The sequence below is a fragment of the Macaca nemestrina genome, chromosome 14 (genome assembly GCF_043159975.1).
Source record: "Macaca nemestrina isolate mMacNem1 chromosome 14, mMacNem.hap1, whole genome shotgun sequence".
NCBI classification, from domain to species: Eukaryota; Metazoa; Chordata; class Mammalia; order Primates; family Cercopithecidae; genus Macaca; species Macaca nemestrina.
The window spans coordinates 76,235,981-76,257,176 of NC_092138.1; the positions used below are offsets into that span (position 1 = coordinate 76,235,981).

Here is a 21,196-nt window from a genome sequence, read left to right on the forward strand (position 1 = left end):
CTGACAGAGCAAAACCCTGTCTCAAAATAAAACTGCTGGTTTAAGCAAAGAAGAAATTAGTAAAAATATTGAAGATTTGAACAAAATTAACAGGCTTGATCTATTTGACATATATAAAGTCTTCATCCAGTAAGTGGTGAATACATTTTCTTGTCGGCTATAAACAGAGCATTTACAAAAGTTGATTATATGCTAGATCATAAAGGCAATTTTAAGAAGTTTCAAAGCCTTAATAAGATTTTTCTTGTGTATGTATAATTCTCCATATTAATGGATTAAAGGAAAAAAAAAAACTACATAGTTATTTCAGTAGATAGCATTTATGACCACAATGGAATTAAATTAGAAATTGGCAATTAAAAGACATCTTTAAAATGTGTGAAAACTTTAAAACATCCTCCTTAATAACTCGTGAATTAAAAAGGAAATCATAATACAAATTATAAAATATTTAGGACTTAAAGATGATGGATGTACTACATGTTAAAAATTATAGGCTGAGGCCGGGCACGGTGGCTCACGTCTGTAATCCCAGCGCTTTGGGAGGCAAAGGTGGGCAAATCACAAGGCCAGGAGTCTAAGACCAGCCTAGCTAACATGGCAAAACCCCATCTCTACTAAAAATAAAAAAATTAGCAGGGTGTGATGGCACGTACCTGTAATCCCAGCTACTCGGGAGGCTGAGGCACGAGAATGGCTCAAGCCCGGGAAGCAGAGGTTGCAGTGAGCCGAGATTGAGCCATTATACTCCAGCCTGGGCGACAGAGGGAAACTCTGTCTCAAAAATAAAAAACAAAACATTATAGGCTCTAGTTTAGGGGTAGAAATAAGTGTATTGCCTTAAAAACATTAAGTATGAAAAAGTAGATTTAAAAACAAGCATTCAGCTGAAATAAAAGGACAACAGAGTCAACTTAAGGAAAGTGAAGGAAGGAAACCAAGAAAAGAAATTAATGAAATAGAAAATAAACATTATCAAAGACCAACAAATCCAAATGCTGACTTTTAAAAAATTAAAGACTAGTAAAATAGCAAGATTGATTAAGAAAAAATAAAAATCTGGGATGGTTGGCTTTAGTTTATACTCAGCTGTGTTATATGAACTCTCTCAAAACAAAATGCAATAGATAAGTAGGTCAATAAATGTGATCATTAGTTAAAATGTGAAAATGATAAAATTTTCTAGAAAAATAAATACCAAAATCAACTCAAAAAGATCTAGATAACCTATACTCATTCAACAAATTGAATTAGTAATCAGAAATCCTCCTTTCTCCCTCTTTTCCCTACCAGAGGATACTAAAACCTAGAAGGTTTGCTGCAAAGTTTTATTCTGCCTTCACAGAGCAGATTATCCCTATATTGTATAGCTTATTTCAGGCAATAGAAAAAGAAAAAACTAAGTAACTATTTTATGACAGTGATAGCAAAAGTGGACATGGACAATACCAAAAAAAATGTTTAAGGGAAATTACTATCTCAGTGAATACAGTGAAAAAACACTAAATGAATAGAATTTTGCAGTGTGTACTTATTAGTGTAATTCTCTGTGTTATAGATTAAAGGAACAACAACACTACGAGTGTTTTAATAGGTGATATTAAAAGTTTTTGATAAATTTTATAATTAACCCAAAGGAGAGAGACCTTTTAGCAAATTTGGATTAAAAGGAATCTGGGCTGGGCATGGTGGCTCACGTCTGTAATCTCAACATTTAGGGAGGCCGAGGCCGGTGGATCACTTGAGGTCAGGAGGTCGAGACCAGACTGGCCAACATGATAATACCCTGACTCTACTAAAAACAGAAAAATTAGCCAGGTGTGGTGGTGCACGCCTGTACTCCCAGCTACTCCGGAGGCTGAGGCAGGAGAATTGCTTGAACCCGAGAGGTGGAGGTTGCAGTGAGCTGAGGTCGCACCACTGCACTCCAGCCTGGGTAACAAAGCGAGACTTGGTCTCAAAAAAAAAAAAAAAAAAAAAAAGGAATCTGAAATTTCTTTAACCTAATAAAGAGAATATAACAAAAAACTAGAGTGAGCAATCATGTTTAACGATAAAACTTTAGAAGCCTTTCCATTAAAATCAGAAAAACATTAGGAATGTGTGCTAGCCCTGCTTCTATTAAACAATATGCTAGAGGGCTTAGGCACTGGAATAATATGAGAAGAAATTAAAAGTTAAAAGAAGAGAAAAAATTGGTAGTGAGAATAAACCATTTATGTTTTGCAGGAAATTCTTATCCAGAAATGGCTCTACTGCTCCAACTCTGGAGTTAATGTAAAACTTAAGTTCAAAAAAGTCAGGTTCAGTTATAGTTCATGTTGTCTCTCTCTCTCTGAGCCTAGTAATAATAAAACACTGTTGGTTCTGGGATGGTGGAAGAACTTCGTTTTCATTTAGCAGTTATGTCCATAGGTTGTACTTAAACTGATTGTAATTAAACTGATGAAATTATCCAACTACCACCAAGTAGTTGTATAGATTTTAAGGATATCTGTGAGGGGAAAAAATGGTCTATTCTAACTATTTAACTACTGTTTTATGTAAAAATAATATGAAATAAAAGTGGTATGAAATAGAAAATGGATGGAGGGATTTTTTTTTGTGGTAATAAGATCTCTTAAACTTACATTCTGATTTAGGGTTGCCTTAGTCTGCATTTAAACCTGTTTACATGTTGGATCCAATACCAGGGCCTTAAAGTACAAACCGCTTAGCTGAACTTAATCTTAACTTTAAAAGTCGAGGTAACATTGCAGACTCATGGTGTATTTTGGTCTTAGTCATTATTTACTGGTAGCCTGGAGAGGGTACATGGCATGTGCTGTTCTGCGTCATTCACCCCCCTTCACTTCCTCTTCACAATCCTATTTTATAATCAGTTTTTACATTTTATTGTTTGCTTATCTTTCCTCTTCTCCTAGGAAGCTGGGATTTTCTTTTTGCTGAATGGATTGAAAAATAATTGGGGAAAAGAAAACCACAAAGTTTAGAGAGGTTTCAGTTTTAAGTACAAAAACTAACATTTGAGTTAAATTGTCTTTGAATTATTTTCACATTGTTTATATATTTAAAGTGTTTTGGCTTTGCTCATAAATTCTTCATTGTTCAAAACATTGCTTTTGTAAAATTTGTAGTATTCCCTTTCACCTTATCTATCCTGTATCTATTATTATATTTCCCTCTTTTACCTCTTTGATGAGACTACAAAGAATAATACTTAGAGAAGTTTCCTGGCCTGTATTACAAGATAGAACATGATTTCTGCCTCAATTCAACTTCAGTGTGTCAACTTGATAGGATAAGACAAGCGGACATTCTGCTAACCAGCATCTGATTAGAGAGGGTGGAGGCTGGTGATGGATTGTTATGTGTGATGACAAAATAAGCAATTCCATGAACATGAGTGTGCAGAGTAAAATTGGGACCAGCAGATGGTGGGGCTAAGCTGTATCTTACTTCTCAGCTATGAGATTTTCTGTGGCCGCCTTTTCACAGTAGCCAGCTGGAATTGTCCATTAACTGGGTTTGAGTAAAAGAGAGTTGTTGCTTTCTTTAGAATTTGTTCAGCCTCTCCTTTTCATGTATGGCTTTATGTTCATTTGGTGGTAAAACACGATAATCAAAGGCAGAATATATCAGAACTGACCTTTTCTTGGAGAACATCCCAGTTAGATCCCATTTCCACAATATGATTACACTTTGAAATCTGGCTTTTCCCTGTTCTTTCTTTAATCCTCTGATATTTTAAATTCCTGTAATCTCTGCTATTGCCACTTTAAACCTCATTACTGAAAGTTCTTCCCACATTGAAACATTTCTCAGGAAAAAAAATGCAGAATATAGAGTAGAGCTATAATATAAACTTAAACAGACCTGCTAGTTTTAGCTTTCTTTTCTAGGATACATAATTTAGTTTACTTGATCCAAAGTACCTTTCAGAAACATGTTTTGGTTTAATTTCTGTTTGTTTTGTTTTTTTTTTTTTTTTTTTGAGACAGGGTCTCACTTTGTCACCCAGGCTGGAGTGCGGTGGCATGATCTCGGCTCACTGCAACCTCCACCTCCAGGGTTCAAGTGATTCTCCTGCCTCAGCCTCTTGAGTAGCTGGGACAACAGAAGTGCGCCACCACACCCAGCTAATTTCTTTGTATTTTTAGTAGAGATGGGGTTTCGTCATGTTGGCTGGCTGGTCTCGAACTTCTGGCCTCAAGTGATCCACCCGCCTCAGCCTCCCAAAGAGCTGGGATTACAGGCAGGAGCCACCATGCCCGGCCTGGTTTAATTTCTGAAACTTACCTACTAATTGTCTTAGTCCTGCAATAAATATAGTTAAAATCATTATAACTAGTATTCTTTGGGCTGGTTTAAAGACATTCCTTAGCATTTGAGATGAAAGGCAGAAACCACAGGTAGGATCATGTAAGCTATGGAACCAAAGGAGAAGCCTGGAAATGCAGCTTGGAGTCCTGCTTACTCTGTATCGTTGGGAAATCCAGATTGTGAAAGAAAAGAAAATGATCGTTTCGTCCATCTTTTGACAACTTTTTGCTTTGATACTTCTTTCCTCTACAGTTCCAACAGAAAGCCCAAGGCTGACTTTGATTGCCTGCCTTGGGTACGTTCCCATCTGTGCCTCAATCATTAACTTACTGGCCTGAGTCTTTTACCGATCTCTGGAGCTTAGTGATAGGGTCAGCCTCTCCTCAATCCTATGGACTTGGAACAAGGGAGGAAAATTGGAGAAGAGGAAAGGGATTCTGGACAGTCAAAAACAATTAAATAGCCACTCTATTCCCAAAGCTGTTTAATGGGAGAGCACTGTCCTTCAGCCAATAATGCACTAGCAGCTAGATTCCTTAGCTAGACCTTCCACTGTTGAAGCCTAATCCCTCCGTTTTGCTGCAGGTACCTGTTTCCCAAGTTTACATTGTGCTGGACTGAGTTTGTAGACATGAAGGTCCATGTGCCCTGTGAAACCCTCGAATACATTGAAGCCAACTATGGTAAGACCTGGAAGATTCCTGTAAAGACGTGGGACTGGAAGCGCTCTCCTCCCAATGTGCAACCCAATGGAATCTGGCCTATTTCTGAGTGGGATGAGGTTATCCAGTTATACTGAGATAATAGGTTGAAATGGGAGAATTCCTCTCTTGGAAAAAAAGGTAGATAACTGTTTAAAAAGATACATGTCTGTCAAACGTAAGTGGGAACCAAAGAAAAAAAGTGACAAGTTTGAAGACATGGCAAGGGTCCTAACTCCAGAGCCATCTGATTTAATTCTCTCATTTAGCACTGAGGAATTTTCATGTGCCACATACAATGCTAGGTTACAGTGGAGAAACCTAGATGAATGAGACAAATACCTGCTTCTTTTATTCCTCCCTTTGGTAAACAACTCAATTTTTCCTCTGAGGGAACCCTCCCCCACCCTTTGAAGAGTTCAAGTTCTGTAAAGGTTTTAAAAATGTTAAGTAATGTTTGCACTGGAGGATGAGCTCACCAGGCAAAGCAAAGGAAGGATATACTAGTCAAAAAGAATAACCCATTCCTGTTCTGGGCATTTAAGCTGGTATGTTAGTGCTACTTTTAAGATTGTGGAGTCTGAGTTAATACTCAAGTGATCAGACTTTGAGTGGCATCAAGAAAAGATGATTATCAGGTTCATTTTTCAACTAATCTTATGTGGAATTGAATTAGAGAACAAGGCATTACTCTTTTAGGGAAGGTGAGAGCTAATTTATATCAGAGCTTTTATTACTTGTCAGGATAAGTAAATTTCTATACCTGTACTGCTTTCATATTTGAAGTGAGAAGAAAGTGTATGCTTGTATAATGCTTAAATTTCGATCCATTGTGAGAATATTTTCACTGACATCTGATGGCACTTGTTGACAAATCATTCAAGTGAGACCATGCTACTAGACATGATTTTGAAAGAGTCCATGATTTCACAAAACTCATTTTTATTTTGTTCTCAGTCACTCTGTTAGGTAAAAATATGAGGAATTCATGTACATTTTATATTTTCTGAATTTATAATCCTTGCACTCCCAATTTTAATGACAATAAAATATTAACAGAATTGTTTTAATGTACTCTAATTTTTAAAACATACTTTTTATTATCTTCATTCATCAATTACAGCTTCATTAATTTTTGGTCTATATACCAATTTAAGTGGCATGCAAACCTACCTGTTTCTTCTCCTCTTCCTATATATCGATCTCCAAAATGGAAGCTAAATGGTGGACTTGGCAACTATTCACCCTACCTCAGGTCATAGAATTTGTAAAGTTTGTGTTCATCCCTAGTTTTTCAGTCTGTTGAATGTCGATGGGGCAAGAACTCAGACTTCTACTTTATCAAGTACCACACACTCTGGAACCCTTCATTTTCCTTTTCCCCTAAGGTGTCTGAGTCAGATGGGATGCTGTTTACCCCATCTCTTCACCAGTCACTTGAATGATATATTCTAAGTGAGAGGTAAAGGAAAATGTAGGCACAATAAACACTGCTATTTTTCTCTTTGTCTGGGAAAGGAAGCTGAATCTTGTATTTTACCTATGCTATTTAGGACTACTTCCTGGAGCTTGGCAGATTTTCCTCTGAAACCAGAGAACAATAGGAGTCTCAAAAATGGAAACCTGAACATCTGAGGGAATGGGCTGATAGACTTTCCCAAACACAAATTAGGGAAAGTAACTTACAACCACCCCATTCCAAATTTTTAAAGCAACATGAAAACGTTCTTTGATAAATGATAACCAACAGTCTTCCTGACTTAAGTTGCATTCTCAGTGCAGAATTATTGGGTTTTTCTTAAAGAACATGAGCAGGTTTCTGGGGACCTTTAAGATTATTAGCGGACTCGTCCCAAAATGGTACATCATCATCATCATCATCATCAGTTTTCTCTGTGCTGGAAAATCAGCCCATAGAGTACATTCCCAAATTCTAAATAGCTGACCCTACATTCATTTTTCATGCTCAAACATAATATAACAAATAATAACAGTATTTTTGGGCAAAATCCACCCTACTTGATGAGGACCATTTGCTTGTGCTCAGTATCTAGAAATGCATACACTCCACATTTCTGCCCATTTCAAATTGGGACTCCCGTTCTTTGCCAGGAGATCTTACCCATCCGTTTACAGATTAATCTTTTATCCTTTCCTGGAGTACAAAGTCTTAGAGTGTCTGAAATCTAAGACATCTTGGCCCCATTGACACAAGGTCTATATTCTTCCCTACATAGACCGCTGGCTGCTCAAATACTTGTCTTCTGGTTTCACAGGCTTCAGCTCATGGATTCTGCCCTAACTTTGGGTAACAAAAGCCTTCCCCTAGAATGTGAAGGCCAGACGTACCTCTGATTCTGATTCATCCATACTTCATCTTATGTTTTTTAACAGTTGAATTCTGCTGAGTGTCCAGAGACCTTGGGTTAAGTATGTCCATCTTCAGTAGCTCATTGGATCACTTTTCTTTCCTCACTTGAGTATTCTAGCAGTCATTCTCCTAATCTGACCACTTTCAGGTTTAGTTTACCTGGCTTACCTGGGGAAGCTGACAACTTGTTGGTAGGTAGGCACTCATGGATATCTCCAGAGACATCCTGAGAGGCAAGATTCCTCTTAATTGACAACCAGGACAACCAGGTAGTCACCCAGTCCCTCTCTAAGCAGGGAGCACTTTTCCTTCTCTCCTCTGCTGCAGCTACTGATATCTGGCCCCTGGAATAAAACCATAGTTCCTAAAATTGAGCATCCCTAAGAGTAGCTGCTTGGTGGGACATCTGATTTCTTTGATTCCCTAGCTGCAAAACCTGAAATATGACCACTAGCTGACAGAATGTTTGCCAGTATCCCCGCAAAACAAGTTAAAACTTAAGTGAAAGTAATTCTGCTTTTGAATCTTGAAAGAGACCATATGTAATATTCATTTTAAACCCTCTTACTTTATAACTAAATAAATAATGGCAGAAAGGAATGATCTAAACAAGAACAGCTGAGGCTAAAACCCAAGACTGCCATGACTTCTAGTCCAATGTCTGTTTTGCATCACAACACAGTATCTTTAACAGTGCTTGAGATGCTTAACAGAGAAGCCATCCAGTGCTTCATTGAGTCCAAGTCTTAGGGTGTTTCTGCCACTTAGTATCTTTTTGTTCAGATTGAGAACCTAAGGCAACAGAGAGGTCAAGGGGAAGTATTTTCTTGTTCAGAATTCTTAGGCAACCTTCATACCTTTATCTGGAAAATGCCTTCTCTCCAGACAATAAGATAGTTCACATCTGGAGACATCAGCCTTTGGTACCTAATTCTCTAAGCTCAAGATGCATCCCATTGCCACTTTACCATTCTGTTTCCCAAAGGAAGCATCAGCACCAACCTGCTAAATGCCTGTATTTGAAGAGTCTCTCCCCTTCCTACAGTGACCTTTCATGAGTCCCTTTCCTTCCTAAGGGACCTTTACCTGGTAGTAGTGGTCTCATTCACAAAAAAGAATAACATATATAACTGGAGTACTTTGCAGTTTTTGGGATTTTTTTAAATCTGCTTGGCTGGAAAGGAGACTAGAGTATCTCATTTTTAGTATAAACTACTTTTAATTATTTATATTGATACTCTCTGATAAATGCAAGTAGTTAAGAATAGATAATACTCATTCTTTTTAAAATTTGTGACGTCAAACCGTTGTTTTTATTACACAACTACAGTACTTCAGATGGCACACAGATAGGCAGGATATTACATAGGTAAGCAGGAATTTATACATTGGGTACCAGAGCTAAATCTGGAAAACACATTTGGAATGAGCTTCCACACTTCAGTCTAAAATCTCACCCAAACTTATGGCTACACATTTTTCTGTTTCCCCCTGGTTTCACCTTCTGGAAAGTGAACAGTTTTTTAAATCCTAAATGTTATAAATCCTTAGGAGAAATATTCCCTCAAAACCTAGTCAGAGAAAGTGCCACATTCCTGCCTTCTAACAGGTAATTATTAGTTGTAACAGCTTTAATGCATGGAAAAACTTCAGTGCATGGAAAAACTTCAGTTACCAACCAGTCAAGAGACTTTCTCAAGAAAAATCCCAGCAGTTATCCCTCTTTCCTCCTTGTCTTACACCATCATTAAGACCTGGGCTAGATCACCTACAACATCTCACTTAGGGAAGGCAATGTGTTGCCATAAAAAGACCACAAGCTTTTGAGTGAGGCCCGAATTTGAATTTCAGCTTAATCATGTGGGATTTATGGTGGGGGCCCTTTCAGTCTCAACTTCCACATTAGTGAGCCGGGGAAATGATACATACTTCTAAGGGTTTTTAGGGGGATTAAATGAAGTATACAGTTCTTAGCCTCAGGCCTAGGATTAAGTAAGTACTCAAGAAACGTGCAGGTTTTCTACTTCCATGTTTCTTTTCTAATCTTCAAATGGAATTATAGAAACCGTGGGTCAGAACACATTGCTTTACTCAAAAGGTTGCAAGACTGAATTTGCTTAAGAAAAAAAAATGCTATCAAGTCATTAAAAATTAAATTGTATGGTTTATGAATTCAGAGACATTACCAGTTTGCCTCCTTCTCTCAATAGAGCTTGTATTTTCATTTTCTTGGTTAAACATTTGTCTCCTAATCTTATCCCATATGCTACCTAGTTTGCTGGTCCCAAGCAGTTCACTGTACTTCCCTAGATTTGGTGCCTACTCTCCCCTGGACTTCTTTTTCAATATTCTAGCCTTTCCTAGATGTAAATCTTTACCTCCTTGTTGGTGAAATTAGATATAAGCCATGATTTGGAAAGGGAAGAAGTCTGGAATACTTAGTTTCATTTAATTGTCTATGCTGGTGAATGCCTGTGTCCTTGTTAATAAAGGAGAATTGAAAATACTCATTTCTACTTTCTGCCCCCAAATTTGTGTTTCTGTCTCAACTTGGCAAGAATCAGCAGGGTGCATGATGCCACTTTAAGCTGCTTCACATCAGACTGAAATCCTAATTATAGTTTATAAGTGAAACAGACTAATTCAATGGTGATACCTTTTGTATAGGTACTGTGCTTAAAGGAGGCAAGTATAAATTTTCTAACAAAAAAATTCCTGCTTCTGTTGGGTGCAGTGGCTCACGTCTGTAATACCAGCAGTTTGAGAGGCCAAGGCGGTGGATCACTTGAAGCCAGGAGTTCGAGACCAGCCTGGCCAACATAGCAAAACCCCGTCTCCTTTAAAATACAAAAAACTTAGCTAGGCTTGGTGGCACGAGCCTATAGTCCCAGCTACTCGGGAGGCCGAAGCAGGAGAATCACTTGAACCCAGGAGGCAGAGTCTGCAGTGAGCCAAGATCGCACCATTGTGCTGCAGCCTGGGGTGATAGAGCGAGACTCTGTCTCAAAAAAGGAAAAAAAAAAAAAAAAAGGAAAGAAAGAAATCTCTGCTTCTGCTTCTATACTATCAAAACTTCTACCCTAGAATGCCCCCTGGCACCTTCTAACCCAATCTAATACAGAGATTATGTAGGAACCCATTAACAAGCTGCTATATAATTATAAGCAGCTCTCACAGTAGGGTTGGAAGAGAGTATGAGGAAAACTAGAAGTACTGTATTTTTGCTATTAGAAATGAAATATTATTTCATGTACCTTTGAAAAAAATAACAGGATTTTACAGCCTTCTGATGATTCATTCAAAACATGGGGAATAGTTCATATGTTTGTTAAATGAAAATCTTATGTAGCTATTTGTGTGTCCCTCCCACTTCATAACTACAAAAACATATATATGAATTTCTAAACAAAGTGATATTTTAAAGATGAATAGATTCAATGTGTACTTACCAGTTTACTATTTGATTTTATCTTCAGGTACAGATAGTTTGTGGTACTACTTGAAAATACCTTTAATATTATTTTCATCAGAATTTGTAATATATTATCCAGTTTGGGATGATGAATAAAATTTTTCTAATCTCTTGGGATATCTTGTATTTATTTTTGAGACTTGCAGTAGAAATAACAGACACTAACATTCATAAACAATCTGGTAAAATAGTAATCCTGCCACCAGTACAGTATTTCTGAAATTCAACTCTGGGGACCCTAGTAGTCTGCACACATATACCTGGGTATCCAAAAGTTCTCAGAGATAAAACCTGTCAGCCAAAGACCACCAGGAACACACCTGTAATCAAACAAAGTTAGGTTTATTAGCTTGTCATAGTAAGAGGAAACAGCCACCATGGGGAATCATAACATACTTCAGGGAGAAAGAACTAGAAAGATCTTTTATAGGATTTCAGCTGATGTCAAAATTGTTAAAAGTAACTGTAGTGGAGTGGAAATAACACAGGACATGGAGTAAGAAGTTCTAGTTTGAATCCAACAGTGCCATGACCAGTAGGATTCATTTCAGGTGTACATGGCTAGTTCAGCCTTAAAACAGTCAATGTAATGCACCATATCAACAAAGTAAAGAAAATCATATCAATAGACACAAAAAGAGTCTGACAAAATCTAACCCTCATTCATGAGAAAAACTCAGTAGTTAAAAATAGAAGAGAATTACCTCAATTTGATGAAGAACATCTAAAAAACCCAGAAAAACCAAAAACCTATATATCTTAATAGCAAACAACTGAATGTTTTTCCTCTAAGATTAGGAACAAGGCAAGGATGTCTGCTTTCACCACTCTTATTCAGCCTAATACTAGAAGTGCTAGTCACTGCAATAAGGCAAAAAAAGAAAAAAGAAAAGTTAATAAATAAAAGACATGCAGATTGGAAAGAAAGAAATTTTTAAAAACTTTTTATTTGCAGATGACATGATTGTTTACATAGATAATACCAAGGAATGTATTTTAAAACAAGCAAATACCTGGAGCTAATAAGTGAGTTTTAGTACAGTCACAGTATACAAGATCAAGACCAATACCCCCAAATCAATTGCATTTCTATATTCTAACAGCAAACATGAAACCAAAAACACAGTACTATTTAAAGTCACCACGAAGAAAACGAAGTATTTAGGTATAAAAGTAACAAATTATATACAAGATTTGTATGTTAAAAATGCTGATGAGGCCAGGCGTGGTGGCTCACGCCTGTAATCCCAGTACTTTAGGAGGCCAAGGCGGACGGATCACAAGGTCAGGAGATCCAGACTATCCTGGCTAACACAGTGAAACCCCGTCTCAACTAAAAATACAAAAAATTAGCCAGGCGTGGTGTGGGCGCCTGTAGTCCCAGTTACTTGGGAGGCTGAGGCAGGAGAATGGCGTGAAACCAGGAGGCAGAGCTTGCAGTGAGCCAAGATTGTGCCACTGCACTCCAGCCTGGGTGACAGAGTGAGACTCCGTCTCAGGAAAAAAAAAAAAAAAAAAAAAAAAAAAAAAAAAAAAAACTGATGAAATCAAAGACCTAAATAAATGGAGATGCATACCATGTTCATGGATTGGAAAACAACACAGTAAAGATGTCAGTTCTACTCAACTTGATCAATAGGTTTAATGCAATTCCTATCAAAATCTCAGCAAGGTTTTTAGTAGACATAGACGAACTTATTTTAAAATGTATGTGGTAAGTTTATTTCTCTAGAATATCTCAAGTAATCTTTATAAGGAAAAAGTAGCAGAAAGATTTGGCATCAGAAGACCTAAGTTCGTTCTTGCACTTCAATAGATACCGCATCTGATCTTATAAGGTAGATGTTATCACCCCTTGTTTTGCAGATGAGGAAGCTGCAATTTAGAGGTAACACAGATCTTAAATCCTTGTTTTCTGACTTGAAATCCAGTGACTACTCACTCTGCCATTCTACTTAACTGTTGATCTAAAAAAAAATTTTTTTTTGTATTATTACTTAAAACCAGCCTCTTATACTGAAAGTGAGAAGGATCACTCTACCCAATATTAAGGTTTATTATATAGCTATAGTAATTGTTATGGGCTGAATTGTGTTACCTTATATCCCTCAAAATTCTTATGTTTAAGTCCTGACCCCAGTATTTCAGAATGTGACTGTGTTGGGAGATAGAGCCTTTAAACAGCTAATTAGGGTAAAATGAGGTCATATGGGTGATTCCCAATTCACTGGTGACTACAGGAGTCCTTAGAAGAGCTTAGGACAAGGAGAGGCACAGAAGGAGGACCATGTAGAGACATAGAGAGAAGATGGTCACCTACAAGCCAAGGAGAGGATCCTTCAGAAGAAACCAGCCCTGCCAGCACCTTAGCCTTGGACTTCTAGTTTCCTGAACTGTGAGAAAATAGATTTCTACTGTTGAAACCACTCAGCTGTGGTACTTTGTTATGGCAGCCCTAGCAATCTAATGCAGTAGTCAAAGACAGTATGTTTTGGTAAAAGGATATGCACATAGATCAGTGAAACAAAATAAACCAGAAATTGACCCATATGAATATGTCCAACTGATTTTTTACAAAAGTGCAAAAGCAATTCAGTGGAGGAAAGACAGTCTGGTTTTTTTTTTTTTTTCCTCTTATAAACAGGGTCTCACTGTGTCACCCAGGCTGGAGTGCTGTGGCACAATCATTGTTCACTGTAACCTCGAGCTCCTTGGGCTCAACCAATCCTCCCGCTTCAGCCTCTCAAGTAGCTAGGACTACAGGTGCATGCCACCACACCCAGCTATTATTTTATTATCTTTTGTTGACATGGAGTCTCATTATGTTGCCTAGGCTGCTCTCAAACTCCTGGCCCCAAGCTATCCTCCACCTTGGTCTCCCAAAGTGCTGAGGTTGCATGAGCCACCACACCCAGCCAAGATAGACCTTTCAACAAATGGTGCTAGAGCAATTGGACATTGGCAATTGGACAATAGGCAAAAAACAAACTCAACTTGAATGAACCTCACACTTTGTACAAAAATGTACTTACGATGGATCACATGCTTAAGTGTAAAATATAAAACTGTAAACCATTTTGGGAAAAAAAAATAGGAGAAAATCTTCATGATCTAGGGTTATGCAAAGCATTCTTTCTTCTTCTTGACACCAAAAACCCATCTATAAAAGAAAAATTGATAAATTGGACTTCATCAAAATTAAAAATTGCTGCTCTGCAAAAGCTCACATGTGAGAGCTGAAAAGTCAAGCTACAGACTAGGAGAAAAATATTTGCAAACTATGTATCTGACAAAGGACTCGTACCTGGAATATATAAAGAACCTGAACACTCAGCAGTTTTTTGAAAAATTCAATTAGAAAATGGGCAAAGACATAAACAGACATTTCATTGAAGAGGATATACAGATAGCTAAGAAGCACATGAAAAAGATGTTCAACATCATTAGCCAGGGAAATGCAAATTACAACCACATGAGATATCATTGCATACCTATTAGAATGGCTAAAATTAAAAATAATGATAACACCAAATCTGCTAGTTGTTTCTTTTATGATTTTCTTTTTTAACGTGTACTGTGCACCATTGTTTTCACTGTGATTTTACTAAAGAGTGTCCTTAAACATTTTACAAACATTCGTAATAGGTAACACTCTTCATAATAAAAAGGAATAACCTTGTCTGAATTTTTGGAAGACAGGTTTTTAGGTTTTTGTTTTTGACTTTCCTCCAATTCTTTGTTGATTTACTTTGTCATTTTAGTAACCCTCTTTTTATGATTTATTTTCTCTTTATTATTCCTTTGTGTTCTTTGAGTTTTCTTTAATTAGCTTTATCAGTAAAGCCCTTTAACAGCTGGTACTATTGTTCATAGTTCTCTGCAACTTTATCAGTAGGGCTTTTACAACCTAAAACTTCTAAATTCAAATTTTTTCTTCTGTTAATCTTAATAATTTGGAGGATGTTTTCTAGTGAATTTTACAAGAAAGGTAATTGAGTGGCCAATGTTCTGAAAACGTTATACCACCAAATGTCTTTCAGATGTCTTAGAAGATGACGGTCTCATAGTTGAAGTGTGGAAGAGTTTGTTTTGGAGCCCAGACTGGCCAACCCTCTAATCCAGCCAGATCCTGCTTAGCAGAAAAAAATTTCTGGCATGTGACCTCATAAACAAGGGAAAAGCTCTCCTTTTAGGATTATGTCTTCTCTTATCATCTCACTTGTAATTTGTTAGGAGCCATCTTTTTCCTCATGTCTTAGTGGAAGACAGAGAATTATCTAGAGCATTCTGTGGTGCTGCAAATGATCTATCTGTAGCCACTAGCCACATGTGACTACTGAGTATTTGAAATGTGGCAAGTGTAACTGAATAACTAAATGTTTACTTTAATTTTAGTTTAAAACCAGTAGCTAGCATATTGGACATTGCAGATCTAGAGGATTTTATGGCATCAGCAAGGGTTTTGGATTTGTAGACTGGAATCCAGAGTCCTCCACAGCCTAGTTTTGTGATCTTGGGCTAGCTATTCAACTTCTGATTTCTGAATTTTTTTTCAACTAATGGGGCTAAATTAATACCTACCTTTCAAGGTTATTAAAAGAACTGTAAGAAATCTGCAGTATCTGGCACACTGCTCAGTACATGGTAGATGCTCAGTGAATGATAACTATTGTTAATATTATGTTCATATGGTTTTACATCTGCCTTTGGCGTAAATCCTATAAGCTTGTATTTTCCTGATAATCCTATGTAACAATTTTTCTGTAAGACTGGTATTTCAGATCCCTCCTGGGTAGAGGCCCTATGCTGACCACCATTGATCAGAAGCGACCCTGGCCTCAAGAGCACAGGTACAAGGCCTGTTCTTTGGGGAGAGAGTATGTGGGGTTAAAACATAACACTTAAAGGAATTGAGTCTCAAGGACCAGGCTTAGGCAAGGAGACAAAAGTCCTAGACTTTGCAGATGGCCATCTAAGCACACAAGGCTAGAAAAAAGCTCCAGGAAGGAGGACAGGGTCTGGGTAATGAGGTTCAGCTGAGTCTTAGGACTTGTAGAACAGAAAATTTGAATAAATGAAGAAAGAAAACATTTCTGAATAAGAGGAGTCAGTAAATTCACAGAATAGACTTTATGGGACAGTGAATAAGACCATCTGCCATATGGATAAATAGTGAAAAAAAAAACAACTGGAGGCCGGGCGTGGTGGCTCAAGCCTGTAATCCCAGCACTTTGTGAGGCCGAGACGGGCAGATCACGAGGTCAGGAGATCGAGACCATTCTGGCTAACACGGTGAAACCTCGTCTCTACTAAAAACAAACAAACAAACAAACAAACAAAAAACTGGAAAAGTGGGCAAGGAATGAGGGGACTGAATATTCTGCTATGAAGTTTGGATATGAGAGAGAAAAGTTTTGGATAGGAGCATCGTGCCTTCAATAAACACTTCTGACCTGGTTACTGCTCACCAGATCTGTCCTAAGGGTGAAGTTCAATAAACATTCAGGAAACCCCTTCAAGGACAGAGCAGGGATTTAGGAGAATTCAGATTCACTGAGACTGACCCTGGAGACCCTAGAACTCGGATAGTTGCAGGGACAGAGGATAGAAACTTAGTCAGATGGGCATAGGACCCTAGATGGTTTAAGTAAGGTCACTTCTAGGAATTCGCAGTCAGTGCTAGACATGGGCACGAGGCGTCCAGGGTCAGGAAGCGCTTGAGGCCAAGCGAGCAGGGGACAGTTTGGAGACCGTCTGGGAAGTGGAGCTCAAGAGCAGAACTGCAAGCCACAGAAAGGGAGTGTGATAGGACAAGAGTATGTGGGGTTAAAACATAACGCTTAATGGAATTGAGTCTCAAGGACCAGGCTTAGGCAAGGAGACAAAAGTCCTAGACTTTGAAGATGGCCATCTGAGCACCCAAGGCTAGAAAAAGCTCCAGGAAGGAGGACAGGGACCAGGTAATGAGGTTCAGCTGAGTCTTAGGACTTGTAGAACAGAAAATTCGAATAAATGAAGAAAGAAAACATTTCTGAATAAGAGGATAGTCAGTAAATTCACAGAGTAGGCTTTATTCTGTGAATAAACCCTCTGTTTATCCACAGGGTTCCAGGGAATTAGAATAGGCCTTTGAGAGCGAAGACAAAAGCTCAGTTTGATGAATTGGGCCAGAAGAGCCAGTGAGATTCTAGGCTGTGGGGAAGACACGAAGGCAATTTTTGGAACACAGCAGAGTAGTGGAGACCAATGGTCAGTGCTAGACCTGGGCACCACAATACGGGCAATGTGAGAGATGTGGGAAAGAGGCTGGAGCCATTCCTACACCTGTTGCTTCAGTTAGAAACTAGAACAGGATAGACTTTTCACGTGGTGATGCCACAGAGCATAACTGGAAGCTAGGGAGAACAGAAGCCAGGAAGAGAGATAAGCTTAGTGGTGATTTTAAATTCTGGGTCTTAACTTAGTCCTCATGTCCCTATTATCTGTTCACCTCTGGAGACTGTGGGCTCCAAGGGGTAAAAAGTAATTGCTCTAGTTGCACTAGGAGAATAGTTTGTGCTAGCAACTGACCTTCTACCTTACCTTTACCTCTACGAGAAGACTTGGGACTCCAGTGGCTTTCTGGACCATAATAAAAACAAGGCCAGGCCAAGGCCATCTTGTCTTCACTCTTCCTCATTTTCACCCAGACAGATTCTGCTGCCTGGGTAAGAGAGCTCAGGCAGGGACTGCTGGCTGATGAGGCCTGGGCAAGCCTATAATCCCAGCAGAGAGCACAGGGACAGTGAGTGGGAGAGGAGCCAGGCACAGGTTGTATCTTGTTAAATCAGTCTGCATCAGCTACAGTGTAAGTCTCAGAAACAGCTCTGAAACCCCAGCTGGTAACCTATTTAGTTTAGGCAATGTGCAAAGAAACCATATACCCGCCAGCTAAAAAGATGCATGTGCTCTTGGGTAGTGCAGAAGTATCTGTTATGAAAAGCAAAAGTATCAACAGTGGTGGGAAATTAAGGTTTCCTCTGTGTGTTTTTGTGTTGGTTGCATTTGACCTGACATCCTCTAATTTTCCTAAGCACAGTGGGGCCTCCTGGAAACATCTGCTGGATTTAAGGAGTAAGGGGATGCCTCCCTCATCCTCCGGTGTGTGTATTTGGTTTGGGATTTGTCAGTCTGGGAAGCTGAGGGCTCTGGGCAGCTTGACCTGGCAGATTTCCCCCACTTGCCTGAAAAGCAGCCTAGGGGGCAGAGGCCCCTCCCCAGCTCAGCCCTGCACCTTCACTCTCAGCGCCTGGAAATGCGGCCTTTTATTTCCAGTCTGGTCCCCAGGGAGCTGAGTGGGAAATGAGGACAGCTGATAAGCCTGACAGTATTGACTTTATGGGGAGTGTTCCATGAATTTACTTTCTGCAAGTAGGCTGCACTCTTATCTGCTGCCCACAGAGCATCTAAATCCTCATCTAGGAGACCCATTGATGAGTCATGTCCGTTACACAAAGACCAGAGACTAAAGAAGGAAAGGGGAATTCCATCCACCTCTTTCTCTCCTCCAGTACTTGGTCCTGCCCACCCCAACACCTCCCCTCGCTTTCCCCGCTGCGTTTGGGTTTATTGGCTGAAAATAGAAACACAGCTCCAGGCCTGCGGAGTCAAGGCCAAGCCAGCCTGGTCTTGAGAGGTCGGCAGCTGGGCACACCCAAAGGCTGTGCGTCCCTCTAATTGGTAACTATGGGAAGCTCACTTGAAGTAGTTGTGTGCGCCGCTTTACGCTGCAATAGTCAACATTTGCTCTGGACAGAAATACCCTCACGGCTTTAACGCCAGGTGTCTTGGAGATGAAATGTGGGTGTGTGGGTGTTACCAAGGGGTCCTGGGTCTGGGGTGCTGGAGAATGGAAGTTAAATGTAAGAGAAAGGCCTGATGCTCCACAGAAGTTTTTCTTTCCCCTCTGGCTTCTCCGTCATCCAGTCCTGGGCTCTGTTTCAAATATTAGAAAAAAATAAAAGCTTCTTAGCAGCACAGAAACTAAGTAACTTGAAGGAGAGAGCTGGGAGCCAGAATGCTGGATTGGGCAGAGGAAAGAAAAAAACGGAAAGTACCCTTTGGCAGAAATTAGAGGCATGTGTTTAGATTCGCCATCTAGCTTTCAGATAGAGTTTTTTTGGTAGTAAATATAAAATGAAATCTATGTATTGAGTACCTTTGGTTTCATTAGATGACTGTTAGCACCACTTTTTAGTATTTACTCCAAAGCACTCACTTTTCATACATTAGCTCACTGAATCTTCACAATAACCCATGAGATGATACTTCTAAGTTATAGCTGAGAAAATTGCGTCTGAGTTAAGTAACTTGCTCAGGATGACAACTATAATAGCATCAAAGCAAGGATACAAACGCCAGCCCGTCTGCCTCCAAAGCCAAGTCAAAGGTCTTCTCTTAGCTACCACACTAAACTGCCTGCTATTTGGCATTTTTCAATATCTTATCTCAGTTCACAGCCAATCAATGAGTATTTATTATTCCCATGTTTTAGGAAACAGGCTCAGCAGGATACCACTACCTGTCCAGGGCCACAAAACCAGTGTGTATCAGAGACTCTGGGCCACAGTGTCTAGCATCTCTCCTAAAGAGCTCACCCCGCTGGTGCATTGCCCACTGCTCAGGCAGATGTGGGCCACATCGGTGCATTTCTCCCTTCCGGGTCCCCTGGTTTCCTGTGTCACCTGCTTTCACCTGCTGCTACTTGCTTGATAATTTTCTTATTTGAAGGAGGTTGGAATGAGGGAGGCAGGAAGAGCCTGGGAGGATGTGAGCTGTTCACAGTTGCTCTGTGGGCCCTGTGAATGGAGTAGCATGAACATCCATGAGAATTTGCAGCTTCTGCAGGCTCTGGAAAGATGTCTGTCTAAAAACCACTAGTAAAACTGAGTCAGCCATATGCTTGTTTCTTTAAGTATGTGTTTTAGTATTTGACTTCTTTGGGAGAAATAATTTTTTTGTTTAGGATAACTTGTTCTGTAACTTTTTAATTAATATTTATAATTTTTCATATTGAGTGAGAAAACCTGGGTGAAATGCCTAGCGTGACACCTAGCACTTAAGGTTGAATAATTGGGGCAGAGGATTAAGTTCCTGGGCCAGAGTTGATGCTTAATGTCAACCCCCTCCTCAAGTCAAGCCATCATCTCCTCTTGCCTGCATTGCTTTCATGGCATCCTAACTAGTCCCCCAACCCCACCTCTTCTCTTGCCCCTCTCCATGTAGCAGACAGAATATTCTCTCCTTCCTGAAAAACAACCAGGTCAGGCGCGGTGGCTCACGCCTGTAATCCCAGCACTTTGGGAGGCTGAGGCGGGCAAATCATGAGGTCAGGAGATGGAGACCATCCTGACTAACACGGTGAAACCCCGTCTCTACTAAAAATACAAAAAATTAGCCGGGCGAGGTGGCGGGCGCCTGTAGTCCCAGCTACTCGGGAGGCTGAGGCAGAAGAATGGTGTGAACCCGGGAGGCGGAGCTTGCAGTGAGCTGAGATCGCACCACTGCCCTCCAGCCTGGGTGACAGAGCGAGACCCCGTCTATGGCCTTGGAAACATTTACCTCACAGAAGCAAGCTATGTATCTGCTGACAGAAAGCAGGGCAGACTGGAGGCAGCTGTCTGAAGAAATAAGAGCTTTCTTGCATTCATTCAACAAATATCTGATCAAGCAGCTTTTATGTGCAGTGAGCACAATTCCTGGGGTCCAGTGATTACAGAAACTAAGTCTTTGTCCTCATGAAGTTTATAATGTAGCAAGTAAACTAGAATGCAATTGGTTTTGAAGAATTCAACATGGAGGTGGGGTCTCCTTTAAAGAAAAAAAACAGAGAGTTAAAATAATTGAAATTTATCAAAAAGAGCTTCTTATGACCAAGAGTCACTCCCACGCACCCACAAATTAAGTATAAAGAATGGGCACAGTTTAATTTGGCAAATGCAAATTTAAAAGCAGGGGTTGTAATATGAATATAATAAAATGAAATTCATGGCAAAAAGCAGACATTTTATATTGATATAGGCTACAATCCTCTAAGTCAATAAAAAAAAGTTATGAGTCTTTATGCTTCAAAAGCAATGCATCAAAAGATGTAAAGATCTGAAGCAAACACTCCCAGAAAACAAAAAGAACAGACACAAAATAGTAAAGGGAGATTTTCACACAGTGCTCTCTTGAATAGATCAAATAGACCAAAACTTCCAAGAATATAGATTTATTTAATGGATGTGTAAAAAGACATTTTACCATTCAAACAGAGAATATACCTCCTTTTCTAGTACCTGTGAAACG

General features: G+C 39.3%; 2 protein-coding genes across 6 annotated transcripts in view; both read left to right on the forward strand.

Annotated features, from left to right (window-relative positions):
* Positions 1 to 6,104, forward strand: part of LOC105481025 (fukutin) — a 65,815-nt gene extending 59,711 nt beyond the window's left edge. For all 5 annotated transcript variants that reach the window (XM_071078109.1, XM_071078108.1, XM_011740278.2 and 2 more), the window contains one exon: positions 4,909 to 6,104. In XM_071078109.1, coding sequence (XP_070934210.1) covers positions 4,909 to 5,122 — 214 coding nt within the window. In that variant the 3' untranslated portion in view covers positions 5,123 to 6,104. The remainder of the gene's footprint in view (positions 1 to 4,908) is intronic.
* The window catches only part of LOC105481024 (TAL bHLH transcription factor 2), a 32,796-nt gene continuing 16,516 nt past the window's right edge, over positions 4,917 to 21,196 (forward strand). Inside the window, exon 1 of the mRNA XM_011740274.2 lies at positions 4,917 to 5,006. The gene's annotated coding sequence lies outside the window, so the exon portion shown is untranslated. The remainder of the gene's footprint in view (positions 5,007 to 21,196) is intronic.